The sequence below is a fragment of the Nicotiana attenuata genome, chromosome 7, assembly GCF_001879085.1.
Source record: "Nicotiana attenuata strain UT chromosome 7, NIATTr2, whole genome shotgun sequence".
Classification (NCBI taxonomy): Eukaryota; Viridiplantae; Streptophyta; class Magnoliopsida; order Solanales; family Solanaceae; genus Nicotiana; species Nicotiana attenuata.
Window position 1 is genome coordinate 12,344,453 of NC_031995.1, and position 16,553 is coordinate 12,361,005.

At 41.6% G+C, this 16,553-nt stretch overlaps 1 protein-coding gene across 1 annotated transcript; it reads left to right on the top strand.

Moving 5' to 3' along the window:
* Positions 267-16,553, top strand: LOC109228701 (26S proteasome non-ATPase regulatory subunit 2 homolog A-like). The gene is made up of 26 exons (XM_019393868.1): positions 267-376; positions 467-618; positions 715-815; positions 1,584-1,704; positions 1,780-1,839; positions 1,960-2,027; positions 2,767-2,809; positions 3,233-3,298; positions 3,464-3,502; positions 3,584-3,666; positions 11,352-11,466; positions 11,662-11,736; positions 11,994-12,152; positions 12,668-12,775; positions 12,859-12,963; positions 13,048-13,188; positions 13,272-13,376; positions 13,522-13,743; positions 13,914-14,027; positions 14,100-14,315; positions 14,484-14,543; positions 14,638-14,751; positions 14,842-14,927; positions 15,325-15,433; positions 15,531-15,709; positions 15,862-16,553. The coding sequence occupies exons 2-26, from the start codon at positions 481-483 to the stop codon at positions 15,935-15,937; spliced, it is 2,703 nt and encodes a 900-aa protein (XP_019249413.1). The 5' UTR covers positions 267-376; positions 467-480; the 3' UTR covers positions 15,938-16,553.

Sequence of the window (16,553 nt, forward strand, 5' to 3'; positions counted from 1 at the left end):
TTCCAGCATAGTTATCCTGGAACTCTCGTAAAATTTACGGGAGTTCAAGCATACTTATGCTGGAACTCCGGTAAAATTTGCGGACGTATTTTTTCGGATTTTGAACAGTATTTTCGCTCAGATTTAAAATGGCTAAATTTCGATGACTTTTGAAACTTGGCTATTTTTCAACGACGAGTGGTAAATCTGGCTATTTTTGAATTTCTTCCTCATTGGGCTGTTAAAGTGGAAAGCCCAGGATCCGGTTTCACTTCTTCTCTGGTTTGTCTGCAGATATAACAAAGTCTGGGAAAGAAAACCAAAGTACAAACCTTTGCTTGCTGAAAACGAAAACCTTTGTTCTTGTTCTTCTATAGTCAGTGCTCGTTTTCTTCCCGTATGTTCACCTGTATTTGAATAAAAACTAAGCTATTTACACAATTCACTTCGATAATTTATACTTATATCTCTGCAATTTCTCTGCTAGGGTTTTAGCTAAAAATGTCAAAGACTCCGGATCCAAACAGTACAGGTGCTAGCGGTAGCACCGGCGGTGACAAGTCCGCCAGAGAAGAGGCCACCATTAAGGTTCCTTCTAAGGACCCAAAGAAGAAGGATGATAAGAAAGACGAAGATCTCGTAAGTATCAAAGCAATCACTGAACTCCAACAGAATTGCTCAGTTTATGTTTTAATTGTATTTTTTTTGTTTATATGTTGATTTTGGTGGTATTAGTCGGAGGAGGATTTCGCATTGAAGCAGCAATTGGAACTGTATGTGGAGAGAGTTCAAGACACTGATCCAGGATTACAGAAGGTTGCTCTTGAGAGCATGAGGTATCTTATTTTTCCCCTTTCTTTTGTAATACATGTGGAATTTGTATTTACCGGAAAGTGGATACTGAAGCCCGCCTAGTTTGGGATTGAGGGGTAGTTGTTGAGGTGAGTTGCTGAATTCCCATTTAAGTTGGACAATGTTTACAGCTATAGATAGTGTAAAAGCTACTTGCTTTTGTTGAGCTTAACTTTGAACCTTAATAGTAAGTGTTTTGGGGCTTTTTTTCTAGTTTATTCTGGAATTTTGCATGCTTGTTTTTTTTTTTTGACATTTGAGGGATGATAGAAGTTGCCTTTAGTGCTCTAAGATGCCTTATCTCATTATTGGTAATAGCAGGTTGAAGATTGTCCAACATTCCCCCTTTTCTCTTTTTTTTTTTCTCCTCCCGACGAATAGGTTTATATGCTTACACCTATTAGTAAAGTGATCTTGGATATCAAATGTAATAGGTGCAAGTTTATCATTAGCTGGCATTTTCTTTTGGGAACTTTTTCAGAAAGAGATGCGACCTCCTTTGGAAGTCCTTAGACATCCATCGATTAGACATTAAAACCCATGGAAAATAAATGTATGGATGTGTAAAAGATAGCTCTTTGTTGAATTAGCATGCGCTACATGCATTATGAGGCATGCATATTTCTCTGTTTGAATGAGAAATCAGATCCCAGTTTAAATCTTCAATCCTTAAACTTTTAGGGTCTTTCCTTTACATAAGCAAGGACATCTCGTTTTAGTCTATTTTGCTTATTATCTTTCCTATGTTATAGACAGGAAATTCGTACATCAACGAGCTCGATGACATCAGTTCCAAAACCATTAAAGTTCTTGCGTCCCCACTATGGAACACTAAAGGGATATTATGAGAAAATGCCAGACTCGGATATGAAGGTATGGAACTGGCATTGCACTTAATCGTTGTAAAAGTTGAATAAATTTCACTCACGCAACTTCAACTGCATGCAGAAACTTCTGGCAGATATACTTTCTGTTTTGGCATTGACAATGTCTGCTGAAGGAGAAAGGGTATGTTCTATTTTGGAGTACTAATAATTATGCATGTGTGATATACTATTACTCGTGTTGGCGACTTTAACAACTTTATCATCTATTTTATGACTATTACTAATTTATTGGTTCTTACAGGAGAGCTTGAAGTATAGACTGTTGGGTTCTCAAGGCGATATTGGTTCCTGGGGACATGAATACGTTAGGTATGCTTGACATCTAGTAACATTGTCTTTTTAAACTCCTATTCAAGTTTCCTTATCCTCTTTGTTTTTTCCCATGTTTATTTTATTTGTGATTATCTTAGAACTTACTTTGTAATAGCAAACCAGTAACCGACTTTAGAAAATCTGCATCTTCTCTGTGCTGTACGGCTCTTAAACAGGCTCATTTATGTTAATTCCCATTCTGGGCAGACATCAATGATGACCTAGTGCAGTTGCATGTTAAGTCGACGTAGGATCAGGAAATAAACTCTTATAGATTTTTATGAGTTTTGGTCCATTTTAAGTGGTAAGGAACTCTTAGCAGTAGTAAAGTGTATCTATGCCCTTGTCCGCACGGGGTGGGGGGTTGAGCTGTAGGAGTAATAATATGGAGATTCCTAATCCGAATCCCATCTACAACATTCAGTGTGGGCCCATCTACTCCAGCCTTAGCGGCAGGGATAACTTGCACCTGTGCTTATGGGATTTAGTATGCTGTCCGATTGCGGGTTGGGCGCAAACTGACCTGGACATCACTGTCACCCTCATCCAAAGAAGTGTGTCTATACTGTTGTGTGATGTTAATGCTAATTATCCATTGCAATTCATGAGATGGGTGTCTGATTGAGATACTAACTCTAGGCAGGTTACTCTGTGTGTGAATTAATGTGTTTCATTTCCCAATTCTTGCTTAATCCATTTTTTCGCTCAAGTACTGGGTAACTGACTGTTTCTACAGGAACTTGGCTGGAGAAATTTCACAAGAGTATGCAAAACGGCAGGTTCGTTTTCCTTCATTTCTTAAGTTGCGTAAAGTATTAGAAGAATATTTTAATGTGTTTTTCTACAGCTTGTGTTGTTCATCCTTTGTTTAGAGTTTGGTTACTTTATGCATATGCAATTCAGGCTAACTTTCCTGCTACTGTACATATGTACATATTATCATCTTTTTACAAGTCATTGTTTCTCTTACCTGGACAATAAGTTATGTGTACAAATCTTTTGCTTGAAGATTGTGACATTTATCTATATTATATTGTTAATTTACTTAAATAAACAGTAGCAAACAACTTCACGCCTTTTTCTACCGTTATTTTGTGAATGTTACAACATGCTTTTTTATATCTACATCATGCAATAACTTTTGAAATGAGGTGTTAATCAGCTTTTCTGTTTCTGTTCTTATGATGTGTAAACTATTTCAGGGTGAAGAAGGCCCAATTGATGATCTAATGGAGCTTGTGCAACAAATTGTTGCTTTTCACATGAAGGTATCATTTTGCATATCTAATTGTAGTTGAGTTGCAGGATAGATCTATAAAGGTATCTTTCCTTTTATCCTGTTCTGATGGGGGAAGCGTAGATTGGTTTTCATCTCTTTTTCTTTTGTTTGAAAGGCTACCAATTTTTGACTGCTATCTTGTTCTGCAATGCAGCATAATGCTGAACCTGAGGCTGTCGATCTTTTAATGGAGGTATTTGTTTCCTGCCCTTACATAATTATATGTCGTTTCTATGCGAGTCATTAGTGAGATATCTTTTTTGAATAATTTCAGGTCGAAGATCTTGATCTTTTAGTCGAGCATGTTGATAGTACAAATTACAAAAGGACGTGCTCCTATCTCACCAGTTCGGCAAAGTGAGTTTGCTAAGGACACAATTTTGGAGTTTCTGTTATCATATATGAATCCTTTGAATTTCTCTTGGCAAAATTAGATTTCTTGGAGTTATGTCAATGTGTAGTGTTTATGCTTTTAGTTATTATCATCGTTCACACTTATTTGCAGTTTCCTACCAACCCATAAGTTTCGATGTTTACTTGATAATGAAACTAACATAAATAGTAGGGCTGTTCTATTGCCGCAGTAAGAAAGTCCGACCCAGTGTTAAAAATAGCGTGAAGCGAGGAAAAGCGACAACCCCCATTTCACGAAAAGCGAGAAGCGAGAAGTGAAGCGCCCGCTTTTTTTAAGTGAAGCGGAATTTAAATAAATAAATAAATAAATAATTGGGCAGAAACTGGGCAAAATTTTTCTGAAAAAAATTCGCCAGCATTTCGGCGCTTTTTGGACGTTTAGAAAGAAAAAGAAAAAGAAGAAGAGAAGACGAAGAAAAAGAAAAAGAAGAAAAAGAAGAAGAAGAATGAAAACTTGTTGAAACTAAGTTGCTGTTGTACTGTTGAAGTCTTGAAGAAGAAGAAGAAGAAACCTAGTTTGCTTGAACAAATCGCTGCTTGAAGTCAGGAAGAAATCGCTGGTTTGAAGAACCCTAGTTTGCTGCTAAAGAAATCGAAGAAGTGCTAAAACAGAAACAACGATTTGGGTCTTTTGAAAAAAGACTGGGGGTCTTTTAATTGAAAAATCGTCCGCTTCGATCGCTTTTGGGCGCTTCACCGCTTCTCGCTTTTTAGAGAGAAGCGGTCGCTTATGCATACCTGAGCCGCTTTCAACACTGGTAGCGATACCCCTCCCGCTCCGCTTCGCTTCTCGCTTAAAGCGAGTAAGCGCCCGCTTTTTTTAACACTGGTCCGACCAAAGGAAAGCTGGCCAGGAGTGCGGAACCACTCTAGCGCTATGAACATTTACATACATAGTGTTATTTGTGGCTACATCGCGTTGGGTTGTAGATTTCTGAGTTCTTAACTAAAATTGATGAATTGCTTAGAAAGAGACCTTTTTTTGATAACCTGCAAATCCTTTGTATCAAGCTTCGGAACTCGGTGGATAATGCGCCTCTCTGCCCCTGGCCTTCTCTACCTAAATACTAGACCTAGTTCATTAGCCAGTATTCGAACTGATGATATGTGTTTATTTGACGTTCCTATTGTGCTATATTGATTCAGTGCCCTTGAGCATTGCCTAGACGTCTTTTTGATTATTTATGCTTACCTTTTTACCTTTTGGAGACGAGGGCCTACCACTTCCTAAGAAACTTTATTCTGTAACAATTGTTGGTTCACACAATTACTCAAAAGAATTTATCAAATGACGAATGAAATTTGTAATAGGAAAGGATATTAGGGAGAGTCTGAAGCATGGTTATAGTCTGTTGGGTCTTTCTACGAGAATAAACTGAAGGCATTTCCTCTATGGGTACTGAGGAGATCCTTGTTCATTGCCCCTTGCAAGCCTATATTTGAGAGTGGATAACTTTGTGGAAGTGAAGTCTGAATTATTGCGTTGTGTTCTGATTAATTAGTAGTTTATAATATATGCGGGCTGGAAAGGCGTGAATGCCCCTGGGTTAGTGATACAACAACAACAAACCCAGTTTGATCCCAACATGTGGGTCTGGGGAGGGTAGTCTGTACGCAGACCTTACCCCTACCTAATGCGGGTAGAGAGACTGTTTCCAATAGACCCTCGGCTCAGGAAGGGCAAGAAGAAAAGGAGGAAAGCTAGGAAGGAAGAAAGATAGAAGAGAAAAGAAAAGGGGGAGATAAAGGATAAGTAGTACCAAATAATAGCAACAGGGGATACAATACCTGAGGCGAACAAAACCACATAACGTAATAAAAATCTAAGAATATGAAGAGACATGCATGCTACTAAGACTATCGGCGAACAACTATAAACTACCTACTAACCTTCTACCTTAATCCTCGACCTCCATACCCTCCTATCAAGGGTTATGTCCTCAGTGAGCTGAAGCAGCGCCATGTCCTGCCTAATCACCTCTCCTCAGTACTTCTTAGGCCTACCTTGACCTCTTCTCAAACCCTCTACGGCCAACCTCTCACACCTCCTGACAGGAGCGTCGATGCTTCTTCTCTTAACATGTTTGAACCATCTCAGCCTTGACTCCCGCATCTTGTCCTCCACGGAGGCTACTCCCACTCTGACCCGGATAGCTTCATTCTTAATCCTATCTCTCCTGGTACACCCACACATCCATCTCAATATCTTCATCTCTGCTACTCTCAGCTTCTGCACATGGGGGTTCTTGACTGGCCAACACTCAGCCCCATCGGCTATGTTGGTCGAACCACCACTCGATAAAACTTACCCTTAAGTCTTAGCGGCACATTCCTATCACACAAAACACCGGAAGCGAGCCTCCACTTCATCCATCCCGCTCCGATGCGATGTGCGACATCTCCGTCAATCTCCCCGTTACCCTAGATAATAGACCCGGGATACTTAAAACTCGCTCTCTTGGGGATAACTTGAGCATCAAGCTTAACCTCTACGTCTGCATCATGGGTCCCGTCATTGAATTTGCACTCCAAGTATTCTGTCTTGGTTCTGCTTAGTTTGGAACCTTTAGACTCCAAGGTCTGTCTCCAGACCTCCAACCTCGCGTTAACTCCGCTACGCGTCTTGTCAATCAACACTATATCATCGGCAAATAACATGCACCAAGACATCCCTGGGTTAGTGATGCGGGCTGGAAAGGCAGAATCGGCCGATCCTCTTTTAATTATCATAGGACCGGACAAGTTTTTAGCAAGTATAGGCCTGGGCCTCCACACATGGTCCCAGCAACTTTTCCCAATTCTATTAGAATTGATCCTAAGGGGCCCAAATTATTTCAAGTTGCGCCTGATAAGGCTCCTGAGCTCTAGTGTCAAGCGCCCCTCTTTGATGGGCGCTGCTTCAGTGGCAGCACCGGCTAAAGCTGGTGGTGTTATTCCACGGCCTCCCGCCTCTGATGGACCCAGCTCCATCGCCCCTTCACCTTCTCCTGTGCTTAGCTGTGTTGAGGTTACACTTCAAGCTCCTTCTTCTTCTGGGGAGATTGTTGCGCATGCCCCAATTGATGTTAGTGCCGGACCAGCAATTCCAGTTAATATGCCGCCAAGGGTTCCATGCTCTCTTCCTTCACGCTAAACTGCTGGCGTTTCTAGACATTCCTATAGCAGCAGGGTGTTAATCTCAGAGGTTGGTGCCTCTCAAGGAAATGGTGAGATCCTTTCGGCACCTAAAGTTTCTATTGCTAGCAATGCTATGGTCTGGTATTCCTGCGGTAGGAGCAAGGAAAGGGTACATATAGAAGATGTCTGTCCAATTTCGTCACGGATTGGAGGAGGGGATATGTCCTTCTAGATGGAGGATAAACTATTCAACTTTGGAAAGTTTTTAGGTGTTCCTTTTGAAGGGAAAGAAGATGGGGTGTTAGAACTGTTAAGGGAGATTGAGCAGCCATCTTTTTATGATGGTGCAGGGTGGGTGCTGGGTCAAGATGTTAAGCTAAATAATTTAGGGGATGTAGTGGTGTACTAGACAAGGGGCCGGGTGTGTGACAGGGAGGAAGGGAGCTCAGCTAGGGGGGTGGAGGAAAAAGGGATATTGTTACTTATGGAAGTTAAGATTCTTTCATGGAATGTGAGGGGGATGAATGACCCTAACGAGAGGGCCATCATCAAAGGGGGAGTTAGAGAGTGGGGTGCCAACCTAGTTTGTTTCCCGGAGACCAAAATGGAAGTTTTGTCGGATGCGATTGTGAGGAGTGTCTGGGGAGGTAGTTGGGTAAAATATGATTGGGTCCCAGCAGCGGGAAGTGCCGGGGGCATTCTTCTTATGTGGGATGATAGAAGCTTGGAGGTAAAGGAGATTAAGAAGGGAGCTTTTTCTTTAGCAGTTCTTGTCAAAGATAGAGTCAGTGGGGTGGAGTGGGGATTTGGGGGAGTGTACGGACCGGTAGGAGAAGGGTCCAAGGTGTCTTTCTGGGTGGAACTGCCAATGTTATGGGGGAATGGGACATTCCATGGGTTCTAGGGGGACACTTTTAACACTATTAGATTCCCGGAGGAGAGATTAGGGTGTAGTCTGATTTCGAGGGCCATGGAGGAGTTTTCTGACTTCATCAATGATCACTTTCTCATTGACCTTCCTCTGTCAGGGGAAAGGTTTACTTGGGCCAGAGCGGAGGATTCCAATTCAAGGTCTAGACTTGATAGATTTCTGATATCGTCCTCCTCCTCCTGGGATGAGCTGGTGCCGAATGTGCTGCAGATTTCTTTACCTAGGCTGACTTTGGATCATTTGCCTATCTTGCTTGATGGATGCAGATGGAGGGGGGGGGGGTGCTCCTTTCAGATTCGAGAACATATGGTTGAAAGTGCCAGGATTTGGTGACAAAGTGAAAGAATGGTGGACAAGCTACGGGGTATCAGGGACACCTTCATTCCGTTTTTCGAAGAAACTTAAACTGCAGAGATATTATTAGGTGGAATAAGGAGGTTTCTAGGAGGGTAGAAGTTAAAATGAGGGAGCTTATGCATGAATTGGGGGAATTAGAGAGAGGGGAAGGGGCGAGGGAGTTAGATGAATCTGAGAAAGCAAGACTAGGGGAGGTTAAGAGGGAAATAGTCGAGTTAGCAATAGCTCAGGAGACTAGTTGGCGGCAAAAATAGAGGGCGCTTTGGTTAAAGGAGGGGGATTCGAATACCAAGTTTCTCCATAGGGTTGCGGTTGCAAATTGAAGGAGAAACTTCATAGAGTCCTTGGTTGTGGAGGGGGTGAGGATTGAGGGAGAGGAGGAGGTAAAATGGGCAATAGTGGGGTTTTATGAGAACATATACAAAGAGAAAGTTACTTGGAGGCCTACTTTGGGGGGGGGGGGGGGATAGAGTTCAACTACATAGTGGAGGGAGACAGTGAGTGGCTAGAAAGGGCTTTCGAGGAGGAGGAAGTGCATGAGGCTGTGTTGAGTTGTGCTGGTGATAAGGCCCCCGGGCCTGATGGTTTCTCCTTGGCCTTCTTCCAGCTTTGTTGGGACACCATTAAGGGGGTGTTGATGGAAGCCATTGAATACTTCCACGTGAATGGTGTTTTCGAGAGAAGTATCAATGCTTCTTTTATTACCATTGTGCCTAAGAAAGAAGGTGCATCTTGTATTAGAGACTACAGGCCTATTAGTCTCGTGGGGAGCATTTACAAGATTATTTTTAAAGTGCTATCCATTAGACTCAAGAAGGTTCTTGACGTGTCTGTATCGTCCTCTCAAAATGCGTTTGTGGAAGGTAGGCAGATCCTAGACGCTGCTTTGGTGGCAAATGAACTTGTAAACTCCAGAAGGAAAAATAGAGAACCCGGCTTACTATGCAAGTTGGACCTTGAGAAGGCTTTCGACCATGCCAATTGGGAGTTCTTGGATTTCATTATGATACGGATGGGGTTTGGGGTAAGATGGAGGGGATGGATCAAGTTTTGCATTTCCTTAGTCAGATTCTCTGTCCCGGTTAATGGTAGCCCGTGTGGTTTCTTTAGCAGCTCCGGGGGTCTCAGGCAAGGTGACCCCCTATCCCCCATGTTATTCATTCTAGTGATGGATGCTTTGAGTAAAATGTTGGATCGTGCGGCGGGCGGAGGCTTCTTGCGAGGATTCTCAACTCCGATCGGGGCGCCCAGTGCCTGAAGAATTTCTTATTTGCTTTTGCAGATGACACCTTGGTTTTCTGTGATGCTGATATGGATCAATTAACCTACCTGAAGCAGCTCCTGCAGTGGTTTCAGATTGTATTAGGACTCAAAATCAACCTCGGCAAGTGTGAGATTTTCCCGGTGGGTGAGGTTATTAACATCGATGCTTTGTCTTATGTTCTTAGATGCAAGGTGGGCTCTCTTCCCACTGATTACCGGGGTCTCCCATTGGGCGCTTCGTATAAGGATACTACGGTTTGGAATCCAGTGATCGAAAGGGTTGAAAAAAGATTAGCAGGCTGGCAGAAATGGTACTTGTCAAAAGACGGTAAGGAAGTGCTTATTAAAAGCACTTTATCGAGTATGCCCACCTATTACTTGTCCCTGTGTGAGCATCACAGAAAAACTGGAGCGACTTAAAAGGAATTTTCTTTGGGATGCGGCGGATGGAACTAGAAAGTTTTATCTAGTGAATTGGCAGACAGTCACTTCCCAAAAGAAGTGGGGTGGACTTGGAGTAAAAGATCTTAGGGTATTCAACAGAGCTTTGTTGGGGAAGTGGCTGCGGAGATTCGGGATAGAAGAGCATGCTGTATTGAGGGATGTCATAGTAGAAAAGTACGATTCCACGTGAGGGGGTTGGAAGACCAAGGCGATCACAGCACCTTTTGGGTGTGGCATGTGGAGGAGCATCATGAAGAGTTGGGAAGCCTTCAATGGCAACATCACTTACAGGGTGGGAGATGGAAGGAGAATCAACTGTTGGAATCATAGGTGGTGTGGAGAGGATACTCTGAGGGTCTCTTTCCCCAACGTCTTTAGAGTTTCAAACCAGAAGGAATTGATGGTTCAACAGATTCGCAAGAGCATGAAGGGGGTAGTATGGGACCTCTCATTTAGAAGGAACATGCAAGATTGGGAGATTGCGGAGCTCCAAGATTTGTTGGCACTGCTATATGGGCAAGATAGGCCCCAACCATCTTGTGATTCTTGGAGATGGGGGTTGCATGGCGATGGTTTGTTCACCGTAAAGTCCTCTTACCAGAGTATGTTAGTGAGAGAGGAGGCCACTTTTCCATACTCCTCGATCTGGATTCCTAAGGCGCTCACGAAGGCGTGCTGTTTTGCATGGCTGGCGGCAAGGGGAATGATCTTGACTACTGAAAATCTGCGAAAGAGAGGAATTACATTTGTTAGTTGGTGCTACATGTGTAAAAGGTCAGGGGAAGAAGTTGACCATCTTTTGTTGCATTGCCCTGTGTCCTCGGGTTTGTGGAGGGCAATCCTGAATTTTTTTGGTGTTCAATGGGTGATGCCAAGCACCGTTAAGGAAATGTTATATAGCTGGGCCGGTTTCCGCAGAAGAAGAAAGCAAAAGGCGTGTAAGTTCACTCCGTTAGCTCTCATGTGGATAGTTTGAGGAGAGAGAAATACGAGAGCTTTTGAGGGGATTGAGTCTCCTTTTTCACATCTTAAGAATAGTCTTTTATCTTTGATCGGTTTTTGGTGCACTCATATAGCCCCTGCTTGTATAGAAGATTGGCGTCATTTGTAGTGAATCATGTTCTGATGTAAATTCTCTACTTTTTGGTATACTTCTTGTATACGGGAGTTTTCTCCCTTTTGATTAATACAATTTACCTTATCAAAAAAATATATGCAAATTTTCGTTCTCTCTTGAGCAGCAAAATGCCTCGGAAGGCCTTCTTTCCGATTCTCAGCTTGCTTTAGTTGTGTATTCCTTCCTCTCTGGTGGAAGCCAAGGTGTAAAATGCTGGTGCCTTCTTTTCCAGATATAAAGACAGATGCTATGTACTTATCAAACCAAAAAAAATGTGATACATCCTTTCTTTTGTGTGTTTTCTGCTGGCGATTTCCTGTGTCCTCAATATTGTCTAATGTTTACATTAGATTCTCCATGACCTCTGCATTAGAATTCATGATTTTTGCTGTCTAACAGATACCTTCCTGGACCTGATGACATGTTGGTTCTTGATATTGCATACACTATCTATATGAAATTTGAGGAGTATCCAAGTGCGCTAGTGACTGCACTATACCTGGATAACTTGCAGGTATGCACTTTTTAATTCTATTCTCATTCTCCTCCCGTTCTTTAAAAGAAACATGGCTTGTTAGAGTGTAGGGATGTTTGCTAAAGTCTAATGGATCTGTTTTCTTCTAAGTTAGAGTCTAGTGGATCTATAGATTCTAAAATTGAAATTTGGGTATAGGTTAATTATTTTTTCTTGGTTTGCATCTGTTTGCAGTATGTAAAGCAAGTTTTTACGTCGTGTGATGATCTTTTGCGGAAGAAGCAGTTCTGTTACATTCTTGCTCGCCATGTAAGTTCTCCATTATTCTATTCTGTTTGTCATTTTCCGGCTCACGGTGTGAATTTTCCTCGGTGGCCATCCTAAATTTCATTGGATTCTCTTTCTTCTCCACGTCCTCTCTTCCCTTTATTTCCGAATAATTTCTCTCCTGACCCCGCATCACCTGCCCTGAGAGTTATTTGTGCAAGATTTATAGCTTGTGACATAAATCTGTTTTGTCTTTGATGGTTCATCTCAGATTGCTGATTTAATGTTTGGAAATGCAGGGTCAGACATTTGAGCTTGATGAAGAGACGTGTGCAGAAGATGAAGAAAGAGAAGGATTACAGGAGATTATTAACAATGCTAAATTAAGTGAAGGCTATCTTACACTTGCTCGTGATATTGAGGTCATGGAACCAAAAACCCCTGATGACATATACAAGGTTTGCTCTTGTTAATATATCCTTTCCTCCTAATTATGTTTGTTTTGCATCTACTGTTGCTTATAATCTCTATTCCTTAATTGAAATATATGAACCGACATTGCCTGGGAGGTGTGTGCTGTTGACTTTTTGCCGATCTTCTTTTGGTGGGCGAAGTATTTACCTAGCAATGTTTTGCCAACATATGGTCGGCAAGTGCAGACTAGCTTTTAACGCCCCCCCCCCTCCCCCCCTCCAAAAAAAGAATAAGAAAAAAAGAGAGCACCATAATTTCATACTTTTCCAGCTCATCCTGTCGCTACCGCTATCAAATAGGTAATCTCAATACTCCTTTTATCTCCTTGAATTACCCACTAGAAGGAAGAAAAGAAAAACAGTGAGTGGAACAAAATATCTTGTTTGTTATTTCCTGGCATCCTTGGTGAAGTTATGTTTATTATCTATCACCACTCCCCGCAAACAGAAGACATTGGTAACCAAAATTTGGGCTGATTCCCTTTGTTTTAATTTATCAGCCACATTTGCTCGATGGCCGGGCTAGTGCGGGGGCAAGTGTAGATTCAGCAAGACAAAATTTGGCCTCTACATTTGTCAATGCCTTTGTGAATGCTGGCTTCGGTCAGGTATATAATGGGTTCTGCTGGATATATATATATATATATATATATATATTACATACTCTATTCACTTTATATTTCTGTTCCAGGATAAGTTGATGACTGTACCATCAGAGGCGTCAAGTGGTGGTGCCTCGACAAGCTGGCTTTTCAAAAATAAAGAACATGGAAAAGCTAGTGCTGCAGCTAGTCTGGTGCGTAGTTTTACTGGTCGAGTGTCACTGTTCTTTTTTCATTATCTATCATGAATTAATGATTGTTCCTGCCTAAACATTTAGGGTATGATCCTGCTTTGGGATGTTGATTCTGGTCTTGCACAAATTGACAAGTATTTCCATAGTACTGATACTCATGTCATCGCCGGTGCACTATTAGGAGTTGGGATTGTAAACTGTGGTATCAAGAACGAATGTGATCCTGTGAGCTCCTTGATGTTGTGTTTCACTATGTTTCTTCTGCAAAACATGCTAGCCCTGGATTTTAATTTAATTTTTTTGAGCAGGCATTGGCACTTCTAGCTGAGTACATAGACAAAGAGGACCCTTCAATTAGAATTGGTGCTATAATGGGCCTTGGTCTTGCTTATGCTGGTTCTCAGAATGAGCAGGTAGAGTTCCTAGTTATCTTTTGGTTTGTGTGGACATGAAACTCTTTTGCAGTTTAGCAATAGGTCAACTGTGTAAAAACTTTATATTTGGTACAGCAGAAGTTTCTAGAGGTATACGCTATTTAATTGACTTCATGATTTTCAGATCCGTAGTAAATTGACTCCAATACTTGGAGATAGTAAGGCTTCCCTTGATGTGCTTGCCTTTACTGCTATATCATTGGGATTGGTATATGTGGGTTCGTGCAATGAAGAGATTGCTCAGGCAATAATATTTGCATTGATGGAAAGAAGTGAGTCAGAATTAGGCGAGCCCTTTGCCCGCCTGTTGCCTCTTGGTCTTGGTCTCCTGTATCTTGGAAAACAGGTAACAATGCTATATAGAAATAACCTTGAAACGAAAAATATTTGTTCTTAATGTTAGTATCCCAATAGCCTGGATATTTGTTGATCAATGTTCTAGCAGTGAACTGTTAGATCTTGCGGAACCTTTTTTCTTGCCATGATGATTTTGGATCCATCTGCCATTTTTTATAGGAAAGTGTCGAGGCTACAGCTGAGGTCTCAAAGACTTTCAACGAAAAGATTAGAAAACATTGCGATATGACCCTGCTTTCTTGTGCCTATGCTGGGACAGGCAATGTGCTCAAGGTAGTACAAGACTTGTGCTTTTAAGTGGTTTCATGAGAGTAACAGCAATAGCTGAAAGATTCAATGTCTCAGGTCCAACATTTTCTTGGTCAATGTGCCCAACATTTTGAGAAGGGTGAAACCTTCCAGGGACCTGCCGTCCTTGGTATTGCAATGGTGGCAATGGCTGAAGAACTGGGGCTCGAGATGGCCATACGCTCGCTAGAACACCTTTTACAGTATGGAGAGCAAAATATCAGAAGAGCAGTTCCTTTGGCTCTTGCCCTCCTCTGCATTTCAAATCCAAAGGTATATTGGAAAATATATGTATCATTGACCTCATTTTGTCCTTCTCTGTTGCTTCTTTAATGTTGAGTTACTGAAAGTTTTATCATAAGCAGTAGATGCCCAGGCTTTTTCTTCTTCTCTCGTTTCTCACGTACCAGCATACGTTTTGCTCCTTGGTTGCTTGGACAGGTCAATGTGATGGACACACTGAGCAGGCTTAGTCATGATTCAGACTCCGAAGTAGCTATGGTATGTTTGAGGAACAGCAGAAAGTAGATATTTGTGTTACTATAGATTTTTTTCTTTCTCAAATCTCAACTGCTCATCTAAATACTGTATGTAGGCTGCTATCATTTCCTTGGGATTGATAGGTGCAGGAACAAACAATGCCAGAATAGCTGGCATGCTGCGCAATCTCTCCAGTTACTATTACAAAGAAGCCAACCTTCTCTTCTGCGTAAGAACTAATTTTCTTAGTTCTCTTTTGGCTCCTGTAATATTCAATTACGACCCCTTTCTCTGATCATTGGCATCACTACTTCTGCAGGTACGGATTGCCCAAGGTCTTGTTCATTTGGGAAAGGGATTGTTAACTCTCTCACCATATCATTCTGAACACTTTCTGTTATCTCCGTAAGCCCTCTCTTCTACAACTTGCATGTGGTTCTTCATATTGATGTTTGGAAGGGCAAGCATTATCTAGTCTCTACACAAAGCGTTCAAAAGCATATCCACCTCACGAGTTGAAAATGATTTTCTTATGCAATGAAGAAGAGTTCTCATCTTGATGTGCAACAGTGAACATTGGTGCATTAAACTGCAAACTTCAGCACTAATCTGCTAAATGCCATTTCTTTTGCAGTCTGTGTTGTAGATTTGTTCTTTAACTGATTTAAAAAAAATATGACTAATCAGTATTCAGAGGATTGAGCTAGTTGGCTGATTGATAGAATACAGCTCAAGTTTAATATACTAGCTCTCTTTGATCCTATGTAGAGCTGCATAGCTGACCAGCTTTGAACCTTTTCAGGACTGCATTGGCTGGACTGGTAACTATGCTGCATGCATGTCTTGATATGAAGGCCATTATCTTGGGGAAATATCACTACGTGCTATATTTCCTCACTTTAGCTATGCAGGTTTGCTATCTGTTGAGCAAGCCTATTCTTTTTTATCCTGTTCTGGTTTTCCCACTATCAGCTCCTAATTTTATTTCCTTCTACTCTGGCTTCATAGCCGAGGATGCTGCTGACTGTGGATGAAAATTTGAAACCCTTGTCGGTTCCTGTCCGTGTTGGCCAAGCTGTTGATGTTGTAGGTCAGGCAGGTCGACCCAAGACCATTACTGGTTTCCAGACTCACTCAACCCCGGTTCTCCTTGCTGCCGGTGATCGAGCTGAGCTCGCAACCGAGAAGTATGCTTCTTCTTATGCTTTGGAGTTTGATATGATTTTGCAGACATATTTTTTTTTAAATTTTTCGCATTTCAACTGATTCCAGTCATAATATTTTAACAGTGTAGTTCCTATAGCTTCTTGTCTTATTCATATTTGTTGTCAATGCACAGATACATTCCGCTCTCGCCCATTCTTGAAGGCTTTGTCATCTTGAAGGAGAACCCCGATTATAGAGATGATCAATAGTGACCTCAATGAGGTATATGAATGAAATGAGTCAAGAAGTTTTAGATGCCTATGATATTTATCAAGGGGGAATGGAAGGAGACGTCGATAATGCTGTCTAATTTGCTCAAGTTGCTTTGCCGTGAGATCCATTTGCTGATGTTTTGGTGGCGCAACTGAGGCTATCGGGTCCATCTTTGCTTTTAAGTGTTTGAAAGTTTCCAAGTTTATCTCTCAGCGGCACACCTTTACCTGATGTGTTACTTTCCTTTTGTCTCATTGAAGTGCTCTGTGTAAAGTTGCAGATAGTTAGTTATTGCTGAAGCTGAAATGGAAATCGGCTTTGGCGTCAGACCTTACGTTTCCGGCGTAGTTTAATGATGTTGCTCTATGGGTTGGGACTCGGGAGAGCTGAATTATGTAAAATCGAAAATGACTATTTTTTATCATGATATTATTTCTGCGTAAAGTTGAGGAGAGCTAGAATCCAAAAGGGTCTAAGCAATGACTGTCGAGATTAAACAAATTCGAGCGAATTTTATTTTCGTACATGATTTTTTTTGCTCTTTCATGTCACTTTGCGAGCCACCAGATATATGTGAAGGATGTCAAGGAGAAATCGACCTTATAATCTTTG

Bases quoted from the DNA above. Each gene is read 5' to 3' on its own strand.
- LOC109228701 (XM_019393868.1), top strand. From the start codon at position 481: ATGTCAAAGACTCCGGATCCAAACAGTACAGGTGCTAGCGGTAGCACC. The intron at 1,705-1,779 runs GTATGGAACTGG...AACTGCATGCAG, and splicing joins TGCCAGACTCGGATATGAAG to AAACTTCTGGCAGATATACT. The intron at 13,377-13,521 runs GTAGAGTTCCTA...CATGATTTTCAG, and splicing joins CTGGTTCTCAGAATGAGCAG to ATCCGTAGTAAATTGACTCC.